Source organism: Rattus norvegicus, chromosome 1 (genome assembly GCF_036323735.1).
Source record: "Rattus norvegicus strain BN/NHsdMcwi chromosome 1, GRCr8, whole genome shotgun sequence".
Lineage (NCBI taxonomy): Eukaryota > Metazoa > Chordata > Mammalia > Rodentia > Muridae > Rattus > Rattus norvegicus.
Window position 1 is genome coordinate 104,178,243 of NC_086019.1, and position 11,691 is coordinate 104,189,933.

At 50.8% G+C, this 11,691-nt stretch overlaps 1 protein-coding gene across 5 annotated transcripts; it reads right to left on the reverse strand.

Moving 5' to 3' along the window:
- Positions 1–240: 240 nt before the first annotated feature.
- Nr1h2 (nuclear receptor subfamily 1, group H, member 2) lies at positions 241–5,621 on the reverse strand. 5 transcript variants are annotated; one of them, NM_031626.3, is made up of 10 exons: positions 5,482–5,621; positions 5,251–5,382; positions 4,341–4,398; positions 4,151–4,264; positions 3,599–3,880; positions 3,243–3,502; positions 2,963–3,142; positions 2,419–2,518; positions 985–1,193; positions 241–754 (listed from the first exon to the last, which is right to left on the reverse strand). In NM_031626.3, exons 3-10 carry the CDS (start codon positions 4,378–4,380, stop codon positions 608–610), a joined length of 1,332 nt encoding a protein of 443 aa, NP_113814.2. In that variant the 5' UTR covers positions 4,381–4,398; positions 5,251–5,382; positions 5,482–5,621; the 3' UTR covers positions 241–607. The 5 variants fall into 5 exon arrangements, with proteins under 5 accessions (NP_113814.2, NP_001385539.1, NP_001385540.1 ...); NM_001398610.1 differs by having other exon boundaries at positions 3,599–3,889; NM_001398611.1 differs by having other exon boundaries at positions 4,341–4,401.
- Positions 5,622–11,691: the final 6,070 nt, after the last annotated feature.

Consider the following 11,691-nt stretch of genomic DNA (forward strand, 5'->3'; position numbering starts at 1 on the left):
TCCGTTCCTACACACCCGGGTTCCTGTATAATTTCTGTTGCCCCACAAATCACTTCCTGACTTGTTTATGTCACTCGTGGCCAGATGTGCAGTCCCCAACTTTGGAAACCTGGCCCTAGCTAAGTAAGTGTCCTTTTAGTGTCTCAAACTATGCTGTATAAAGATTCCTGTCTTCAGCGCCACCCCTCCACCCCCACCCTCGTGGTCGAACCTAGAACCCCTCCACGTTGGGCTCAGGAATGGCTTGTACTCGAACTTTATTTTATTTTTTTATTAAATAAAAGGGGCAGAAGAGGGGGCCTGTGGTCTCCCAACTGTGGGGAGCCACCTGCCCTAACCTCTCTCCACTCAAGGTGCATGGTGTGGTAGGCTGAGGTGTAAGCTCGGGAGGAAGGGCAGCTGGTAAAGATCAGAGGCTAGGGCCTGTGACCCTCACCACTCCTGGAAGACTCAGCGGGTGGGGTGGGACCTTCTAGTGCCAACTGCCACTCGCTCAGCCCGAGCCCAGGGGACTGGGCTGTGACAGTGTCCTCCCACCCCAGGAAAGGCAAAGGAAGCGTCCATCTGCAAGTAGACACCACCAAGGCTGGGGCACTTGTGGCGGCCCCTACTCATGCACATCCCAGATCTCGGACAGCAAAGGCGGCAGCTTCTTGTCCTGGAGACGCAATGCGAAAACCTGCTCCGAGTGCACGGAGCTGAGGGTGCGCAGGCTCACCAGCTTCATGAGCATTCGTGGGAAGCGCAGCTGGTCCTGCCGGGAAGAGGAGGCAAGTAGATCCTATAGGGGGCCCTGCCCTGCAGAGCCAGCTTTGTCTGACAAGCCAGTGCTGTGAGTGGTCAGGCCAACCTCAAACCCAGCCCAGGGTTTGGGACATGTGTGCTGACCTCACTAACAGGACCTGAGAAAAAGGCAGGCCCCAGGCTCAGTGTGCCCCAATGAGTGCCACCTGACCCTAATACCGAGCCCACCAGCTCCTGTACCTGCGGCCGCTTGATCCTCGTGTAGGAGAGGAGGGCCTCCACATAGGGCTGCTGCAGAGCCTCCACACGGCTGGGCTCCTGCACATTAGGCCGGTCCGCTGAGAAGATGTTGATGGCAATGAGCAAGGCATACTCTGCATCGTCTAGGCCCAGCCGACGCATAGCCCGAGAGAACTCAAAGATGGGATTGATGAACTCCACCTGCAAGCCTGCAAGAGCGGCCCCAGCACAGCTTCACACCTCACCCTGGTCCCAGGGCACTCACACGGGAAGGAGGAACAGCCAGTGACAGCTACTCCGCCTTCCTCCCCATAGGACCATGTGACTGTTACATAGTAGCCATGCCACCAAGACAGCGCCCATACCCTTCCTTCCACACACACTGGAACCTCATCCTCTCAGGTCCCCCCATCTGCCCTCAGGAGGGCGGAGGAAAGGCACTGTGAACCCTTAGGTAGTTCCCACAGCTCTAATATGCTATGATTCACTCATGGACTGTTAAGTGTACCTACTGTGTGCCAGGCCTTGGAGAAGAGTATTTACTGCCATCACACCCAACCCCTTCTCTATAAAGGACAATATATTCTAGGCTACTCTGGCCTGCAGTGAGACCCCAAGAAAGCAAAACAAAACCATGTAGGCAGGTTCCAGGCAAGATAGGAGTTGTCACCCAGTTCTAAGCAAGGGACAGTGAATGCTGGTCCCTGATGCTGGACTGTGCTGATGGGCACAGACTCAGCAAGGCACCCAGTGCCTGGGAGAGACGATCGACAAAGACAGAGGAGAATGGAGGCCAGGTCCTGTCCCAGCAGACGGAATACGGGAGCTGACAAGCTGGCATGGCACTTGCGTGCTGTGGGGGACAGATGTGATGGGAGGGTAGTAGCAGAGGGCCCGGGGCCAGGCAGTGAAGGAGCTTGGGTAGGAAGCCGAAGATCCTTTCCAGTCCCACCTTCCAAGGCCTGAATGCCTGGGGCTCCGTGGGGTTCCTTCAAGCCTGGCTGCAGGGCCTTTGCCCAGGCTGGATCACAGGGAAAACACACTTTTTTCCCTAAATCTGCCCTGCTAGTAAGCCACACTGAAAGAATCCTAGGACTCTTCTTGTGTAGTAGAAGAGTGGAAGTGGGTGCCTAAAAATACTGAGAGGCACCCAAGGTGTCCTGGGAAGCCGAAAGCTGAGGGAGAAAAGTTGTTCGCATTGGCTGGCCATGGGCAGGGGCCCTGTCCCACCATCAGACAGGTGGCCAGATGAGCTCCCCATGAGACAATCAGCAGCCTGTGCTTCTTCCTGATCTCCTGCCAGAAGGCCAGGGGACAGCAAAGCCTCCCCATGCATCTGGTCCTGCTAAACATGATCTTTCTCTTGCCAGTGCCTGATCTGGAGGTCCGACAGGGGGCAGAAACCCTAACACTGAGCCAGTGCCTTCCACAGACCTGCACGGTGGAAGTCGTCCTTGCTGTAGGTGAAGTCCTTCAGGAACGTGATGCACTCTGTCTCGTGGTTGTAGCGTCTGGCTGTCTCTAGCAACATGATCTGGAGGTGACAAGGTACAGGGCTCTTCAGCTGCCCCAGGTCAAATGTGCCAAGACCAACTGGCTGCCACCCAGACATTCTTAGCTTTCCTTTCTCCAACTTTACCACCCACTGCCCCCACCCAAGGACATTAACCACACATTATTGTGAGGTACAAGAGTTTTGATTCTTTTAGCACTTAGAACTTTATGCACAGTTGACTCTCAAACTTAAGTTATCCTTGAGTTGGCTCAAATATCCATTCCCTTCAAGTCTCTGGGGCGTATTTCCTCTTTGACAGTCCATCCCATAGTCTCCATTACTCCCACCTCAGCTCACTTCCCTTTCCCCCCGTGGCTGGCTCACTGGAGGCTCCAGATGGCCACACCCCACGAGGGTTAGGATGTCCCTGGACTACATGCAGCTCTGACCTCTGTCCTAGAGCCTAGTTCTCGTTATTAGTACCTCGATGGTGGATGCCTTCAGGAGGGCGATCTGGTCCTCCCGGCCCAGCTGCAGGAACCCTGGCACCTGCTTGGCGAAGTCCACGATCTCCTGGACTGAGATGATGGCTAGCTCAGTGAAGTGGGCAAAGCGTTGCTGACGAGCGTCTCGGGACTGAGGGTCTGCACCCAAGGGCCAGGGCTGGGACACAAAAGGCCAGGGTCACGTGGGAACTCGTGTGCCCCAAGAAACCCTCCCTAGCCTGGGTGGGCTCTGCCCACTGGGCCGGGCGGGGCGATACCGTGACTTTAGGCTGGTCGGAGAAAGATCGCTTGTTGCACTGCAGCTGCGCGGCAACTAACTGTTGGATCATCAGCTCCTGAGCCGCTGTCAGCTGGATGCCCTCTCCTTCCCCGGAGCCCTGGCTACTTGCTTCCGAAGTGCCAGGGGAGGCTGCAGGCCGGGCTGAGCTACCGGATGCTGGCTCAGTCGGGGGCGGTGGCTGCTGCTGTTGCTGCTTCTGAATCTTTTTCTTCCGAATCTGCTCCTCAGAAAGCACGCCTGCAGGAAAGACAGCCTCAGTGGTGGGACCCACCCTCACTTACTCCTCCCCGTGACGAGGACCCACGCTCTGTCTAGCCCCGCCCCTGCACTCACACTGCTCCCGCATGCCAGCCTCCTTGCACTTGCGCAGTCTGCAGAGCTGGCACTTGCGCCGCATGAAGGCATCCATCTGGCAGGTTCCGCTGCCCCGACAGGCATAGCGCCCGGCCCCACCATGGACCACGCTACGCCGGAAGAAGCCTTTGCAGCCTTCACAACTGAGCACATTGTAGTGGAAGCCCGAGGCCTTGTCCCCGCACACGCGGCACAGCTCATGGCCCAGCATCTTCGGGGCCGGACCCTTCTTCCGCTTGCGCTCAGGTTCATCCTCTGGCTCTAAGATGACTTGGGGTGAGCAGATGCCATGAGAGATAGCGACAAAGAGAAACAGCAGCCTGGGAACAGGCCATGGGAAGTCCCGAAGCGAGGGTGAGAGGACAGGGCTGCAACGCCAAGGGAAAGATCTGCAGGTCGGCAGGCTCCCAAGAATGAGTCGGAGGTGTCAGGGGGAAGAGGAAGGAAAAGCGAACCGAAAGACAGGGGCCACCGTCTCCCCACCCTTCCCTCACAACGTCCCACACCCCTGTTCCTGTCTCCCTGTCTCACCCACGATGTAGGCAGAGCTGGACCCTTCAGAGCCTGGAGGTGGATCAGTCTCCTGTCCCTCCTCCTTAATAGTGGGTGAAGTGGAGGAGGTACTGGGCTGGGGAGAACCATTCCCTAGGAGAAGGAAGAGGGAACAGTGAGCTTCTCTTACACTGTGGGAGGGGCCAGGTAGGGAAAACCCATCACTCACCAGGCAAGGGAGTGTCCAGAGAACTTGTGGGGGAAGACATAGTGGGTCACGAAGCAGCCTGCTGGACATAGGGGACCCAGCCAATTACAGAGTGTCTCTCCTTCCAATGCTCAAGGGCTCTCGAAACATGATCCCATGCAGCTCAGGCTAAACGAACTATGTGGCTGAACATCTTGAACCACCTCCAAAACCCTGGAACACACTACCCTACGCTGTCTTGGGATATTCCCCACACTCCTGCCTCAGTCTCTCAAGTGCTGGCATCACAGCACTGTGCCACTATACCTCAGTGTTTTTACTTCTATACTGAGCCCCCACTGCCAGCCCTAGTCCCTTATAAACATCACCCTGAACATCCCCAACCACTTCTGCTCCAACCCACTCACTGCTCCCTCCACCTCTCTATGATTCATGACCTCCCATGACAACTCCCGCCCCTCTAACACTAAGAGAGCCCAACAACTCTAATTCCTCTTCTTTGGTGAGCACCAACTGTGCTCTTACCATATAGGTGATCCTAACTTTGTCCCGCCTCTCCCATCAGGTCGCAACCATTACCCTCCTACCACAGGCTTCTTCAAGGCTTTAACCCACCTCAATACAGACCCCAGACCCTACCCATCCTATCAGGTCCCTGGTCCCGCCCCTTCTCACACTGGGGCAGATACCCAGATTTAGCCCCGCCCCTCCAACTCCCCAAAAGCCAATCATAGGTCTTCGTTGTGCCACGCCCTCCACGCCTCTGCCCACTCCCCCAGTCCCCTCAACAACAATCCAGGCCCCGCCCCAAGAATCAAGAAAGCCTTCAATCACGGGTTTTATCTACAGCATGCCTCCCGCCCATGTGCGTCCCGCCCTCGCCCACCAACATAGGCTTCCCCTACGCCACGCCCCGTGGAGTCACGCCCACCTCGTTCCAGGCCCCGCCCCTCTCCGTGCACCAGGGGGAGGCGGGGCTCATGACTGCACCGGCGATCGTGAGGGGGTCGCAGGAGGGGGTCTCCTACTTCGTTACCCTGGAAATGGCTGTGGGAGGCGGGAGCTGCGACAAAGTAAGGGAAGGAGGCGCGCGTTAAGCTGGACCCGCAAAGATCCGCGTACCGGTCCCAACCCCACCCGCCCTGCCGCCTGGTGCACTTGCCTCTGTGTCCGCACCGGTGATTGCTCCTCCACAGCACTTCAGAAGTAACTTCAGAAGCCTGGGAGTAGCTCGGAGCAACAGCGCTTGCTGAGCGAAAAGCAAAAGTAACTTCGCCACTTCTTCCGGCAACCCCGCTGCGCGTCACTTCCGGAAGTAGGAGGGCCGGGAAAGGTGACAGACTTCCGGTCTGCCTAGGCGCCACCGAATGAGATGCCTTGGCCGGAAGTGGGACACCGGAAGTTTATTTCTTCTGGTAGTTCCCCTCTGGGACTCAGAAAAAAGTTCCGGAAAGTTCTTTTGTTTCTTTAAACACATGACTAACAAAGCAAGTTGTTTCCCTTTTTGATTAGTCTAAAGTTCTCTACGTTTGTAGAAGTGCTGCATGGTTGGTTTTTATTTTGGTTTTGATTTTGAGACAGGATCTCATATTCAAAGGGGTGGCCTTGAACTTCTGAGCCAACTGCTTCCACCTCCCCATTGTTGCAGAAGCACATCCACTTACAGCCCAGTATATTGGTTCTAAATAGGTTAAATCTGGAGATGTCATGATGGTTGCAGGATGATTTTAAGCTTAAAATGGAGGCACGAGGGCTCTTCATACCTTGAACTTCTCCAGCTCAGAGGTTGTGCTGCCCTACCCCAGCTGCCCGCCCTTCCCTCTATAATCCAGTCGTTTTGAATACTGGGTTCTTTTTTCGCCTACCCTTATTTATTCCCCTGGCTCACCTCTCTCCCCTTCTCCTTACATGTCCAGGCTCTGGCGCTCGCTCTCGCGCTCGCTCTCTCTCTCTCTCTCTCTCTCTTTCTCTCTAACATTTTATGTAAGTACTCCCTGTCTTCAGACACATCAAAAAAGGGTGTCGGATTCCGTTACAGATGGTTGTGAGCCATGCTATAGTTGCTGGGAATTGAACTCAGGACCTCTGGAAGAGCAGTCAGTGCTCTTATTCAACCCAACTCTGGACTCTCTTGATGTGCCTGCGTCTGGAACTTTTATATATAAGAAGTTATTTTTTCATTCAGCTTCGTGATAGGAAGAAGTAAATATAAAAAGGCAAATTGGGTGCAATTGCATGCCTGCAATAATCAAACAGACCAAAGCCAGAGGATTGCGTTTAGTTGGAGGCCAAGCTGAGCTAGGTAGTAAGACAGGTCATCAGCTCAATATAAATAAACAAGTAGCCTATGCCCCTCTCCCATAAAAGTGATAATACCAGCTTTTTCACAAAAGATAGAAATACTTGTGTGGACCTCAGATGGAAAAGATTCAGAGATTTGTTTCTCCCCAACTCCGACTTGTCAACAGTTGAGAGAATCTTTATTAAGCGCAAATGCTTGCTTTTACTTAACTTTTGTTGCTGTTGGTCTTGGTTTTGTTGTTGTTGTTTTGTTTTGTTTTGTTTTGCTTGTATATTTTTTTGAAACAGAGTTTCTTTGTGTAGCCTTGGCTGTCCTAGAACTACTTCTGTAGACCAGACTGGCCTCCAACTCATAAGAGAGTTGGCCAAGGCCTCTGCCTCCCATGTGCTAGGATTAAAAGCACTTACTGCCACTACCTGGTTTACACCGCCCCCCACCTTTTTCAAAGACATGGTCTCACCATTCTAGCTATCCTAGAACTCTCTTTGTAGACCAGGTTGGCCTCCAACTCAGAGATCCTCCTGCCTCTGCCTCTTGAGTCCTGGGATTAAAAATGCCATGCCATGGTTAGTTAATCTAACGAATTCTTACAAAGTTGAGGCTAGAGCCCACACTACCTCAGTCACACACAAAATCTATCTACTCCTGAGACCCAGCCACCAACCCATGCTTTTGTTCAGATAAGTGTTAGGTCTCAAAGGAACCCTGGGAATATGGCTGAGGTGCATATTAATATATCAAAGTGAACTCTGGGCACCAGTCTCTCTTAGTATCACCAATGCCTGTTACTATATAGTTACCCTACCCTCAACCTTTCCCGTCCCTGAGCATCACTTCTCTTCCTCCAAGATTCTCTTTCCTATATAATCCAGCTGTTTTGGCTACATGTTCCTTAGCTCTCTTGGTTCTCTTTGTGTCCTGGTTCCCCCTTTCTTCCTCTCTCACCCCTGACCCCATGGCCCAACTTATTCTGTAGGCCCAGGTCAGTCTGGACTCTTGCAGATGCCTCTGGATGTTCTCCTCCTTATACCTACAATAAACCTTCTCAACCATACCTGGGAGCTGTCAAGTCCTCATTGTTCTTCATTCAATAAGTAAGCATATATATACTTATATGTGTGTTTATGTTTACATACGTGTCACTAGTAAACTGTCACGTGCTGTTTGAATTCACTGAGATGCTGGCCCTGGAAGCAGGACATATGACTTAGTGTCCTCTAGGACCCCTTGCCTGAGGTTGGACTGGTTCCCTGGGCCCTCTGAAACAGGGAAAGGATATCACCTCCCCAAAGCAAATGACTCAACCACTTTTATCCCCGTATGTGTGCATGAGTGTAGTGAGAATTCTGGAATTTTGGTTTTTTAAAAACACAGAGATATTACACAAAAATATTTTTTTTGTTTTAATCCCAGGTGTGGGGATATGGGGCTGCTTTGAAACAGGTGACTGATTTGCCTCGTGCCCTAGCAGAGGCATGGTTTTGCCAGCTGCAGATAGTCTCTGCAGATTGTATGATGTTTAGATCTGGGAACTTTTCTGTATATCGATGCTAGGGCCCCCAGAGGTGGATTGTTGGTTGGTTCCTGTTAGTGGCATTTGTTAAGTAGTCCTGCGCAACAAAGACATTAGATATCCTGAGTGCGAAGGTCAAACTTGCCCCAAGGAACTCAACGCCCCAATCAGCAGGAAGTCGACTAGCAATAAGTTTGACCCCTTTCTGACTCCTGACTTAATTCAGGGATCTCTTTCCTTTCCTATCTATCCTTTTTTCCCCACTCATATCTAGTGTTAGGGGGTTGAAGGGTAGAAGAAAGAAGAACCCACAAAGTAGCCAAAGATAGCTACATGTGAGTGTGTATTCCATAAAGACAGCCACACAGGAGTGTGTATTCCATAAAGACAGCCACACACGAGAGTGTATTCCGTCCTCTTCTGGAGCCATTTTTGTCCTTACCACTGTGGGCGAGCAATTGCATGCAGGCTGAAGACTACTTCAGCTCCTGTTGAGAAACCAGCAGGTATAGAGGCTGGAGAATCTGACTTCCCCATACCTACAGTGGCTCCAGGATAAGGGAGACAGGAAAGTTTGCATAGGGTGTTGGCACAGGCCAGGCCAGGCTGTGAGCTGGTCTATCATTATCTAAGATCTGGTTCCGCCAGCTCCTGCTGGGGTCTTTGATACTGGAGTGGCATGCCTTTTATTTTGTAACAGGGTCTTGTTATGCCTCCGACTCTCTCCTGCCTCGGCGTCCTGAGTACTGGGATTACAGATATCCCTCTCCGTGCCAGGCCTTGGGAGGAGTTTTAGTTCTAAGCATGAGATGCTTGTCTGCAGGGCTCGCTGATCCTGGATTCTTTTTTAATGTATATGTATGAATGTATTTGCCTGTATGTATTTTCTGAAAGGATTATTTATTTACGTGCTGAGCGTTTTCTCCCTATTTAGCTCCATGTACCACCTGAGGGCCTTGTGCCCATGGATGCCAGAAGAAGGCATCGGATTCCCTGCAACTGAAGTCAGTCGTGAGCCACCCTATGGGCACTGTTAATTAAACTTTGAACTCCCTGTAAGAACGGGCAGTTAGTGCCTGTAACGTGGAGACAGATCTCCAGTCTGTGTTCCTGGGATTTCAAATGCACCAGGAAATGGAAATAACAAGAGGCAACAGACCAGAGGGACAAAAATGCAACCAGCCATGACAAGGACAAGATCTTCTGTCAGGACAGTTTCAAGGGGCCTGCCCAGGCAGTCCGGTTTTGTTATCTGAGTCTCCTTATGGACCAAGTTCTGACCCATAACACAACCAATCCACCCTTGCTTTGTTGCTAATGACTTAGTTGAGATTTAACTCACTGGACAGTTGACCCATTTTGGATTTTACCAGAAATGCAGCTTTTTAAAAGAGTGTTCACAACATTTTGCAACCTTCACTGTAATGGATTCTAGAACATGTTTGTCACCCCACAAAATAATCTTGTGTCCATTAGCATCAGCACCCAATTCTCCCAACCCGCACTTGTCCCTGGGCAACCATTGATCAGCTTCCTGTCTCCATGGGGTTTGCCCATTCTGCATTTAGAGCCCTAGAACTTACCATTCTCTGCACCTGGAGTGTTTTCCTTCTTTGTTCCAGTTTCAAGGTTCACCTATGCTGCCTTATGTGTCAGTATTTTTATATCTCTTTGTGATGTATAATATTCTATTGTATGGATATACCACGTCAGTATTTACCAGTCGGCCAACATGTGAATATGTTTTTTGAGACAGGGTTTCTCTGTGCAGCCTTGGCTGTCCTGGAACTCACTCTGTAGACTAGGCTGGCCTTGAACTCACAGAGATCTGCCTGCCTGTCTCCCTCTGGGAACCAAGGGTGTGCGCTGCCCCTGCCTGGCCATTGGGTAATTTCTAGTGGAAGCTGCAAGGCTACACTGGACACTGATGCACAAGGGTTCGTTTTGTTTTGCTCTGAGACAGGATCTCAAAAGCCTCAGCTTGGAGAGATGGCTGAACAGTTAAAAGCACTGCCTGCTCTTCCAGAGGACCCAGGTTCAATTCCCGGCACCCACACAACCGTTCACATCTGTAACTACCACTCCAGGGATCCAGAGCCCTGTTCTGACCTCCACAGGAACCAGGCACATATGCACTTATACACATGGAGACGAATATATCCAGACACATGGGAAAAATAACATTGTGAAACAGCACTGAGGTCGTCATGATCTCCTATCTTAGCCTCCTCAATGTTGGGATTAGAGGTGTGCACCACAACGCCCAGATCTTTTAAGGGTGGCATCTTGCTATTTTGCATAAACTGGCCCTGAGATCTAGGAGACAAGTAATCCTTCTGCCTCACCCTCCCAAGTAGTAGGACTACTGGTGCGTGTGGTGTCCTGATTTCCCCACACCTGCCAGCGCATGTTATTATCCTGTCTACCTCAACCTCTCACTGGATGAGAAGCCAGATTTCACTGTGGTTTTAAGTTTGCTCTTCCCGGTAAAATGTGTGTCAAAGGGCAAACTGCAAGAATCCAAATAGTTTTAAGTGAGGTGTGGTGGCACAGTCCTGTAATCCTAGCACGCTGGAGGTAGAAGCAGAAAGGTCAGGAGCCCAGCTGCAATGTAAGATGTAAGTTCTAGGCCAGCCTGGGCTACAGGAGACCCCATGTGAAGAAAACAACAACAATAAAAATAAAAAAGTGTGTGTGTGTGTGTGTGTGTGTGTTGTGTGTGTGTGTGTATTTATACATCCCAAGTGCTAGAAGGACTGGTGTGCAATTGGTCTTATTTTTGATCCTAAAACTGATCAAACTTTATTCTTTAGAACAGGGAAGCAAGCAGAGGAAGTTGCTTTCTACAGAGGAAGAACAAAAGAAGCAGAAAGAAAATCACAGGACTGGAGAGATGGCTCAGAGGTTAAGAGTGGTGTCTGCTCTTCCAGAGGTCCTGAGCTCAATTCCCAGCAACCACACGATGGCTCACAACCATCTGTAATGAGATCTGGCGCCCTCTTCTGGCCTGTAGGCACACATGCAAACAGAGTGATGTATATACAATAAATCTTTTTTTTTTTTATTTCTTTACTTCATATATGTGGGAACACTGTAGCTGTCTTCAGACACACCAGAAGAGAGCATCAGATCCCACTACAAATGGTTGTGAGCCACCATGTGGTTACTGGGATTTGAACTCAGGTCCTCTGGAAGAGCAGTCAGAGCTCTTAACCACTGAGCTATCTCTCCAGCTCCCGACAATAAATCTTAAAATAAGAAAAGAAGAAAAAAGATCACACACACACAAAAAAAAACCCGATTGTCCCAAAATCAGTTTCTCGTATCGGCTGACAAAGTTGTACAACGCTGACAATTTAAGTTCTTTCTATCTCTAAGACCCTCTAGAGGGTAGAAGGAGAGAGCTGAGCTGTCCTGTGATCTCTACACACATGCTGTGGCTCGTGGGTGCCATGTGTATACACATATGTATGCTATACATGTATAAGTAATAAATGAAGATGGAAAATAATAAATAGCAAAACAAAACAAAAAGAGACGTCAAGGGGGCATCAGAT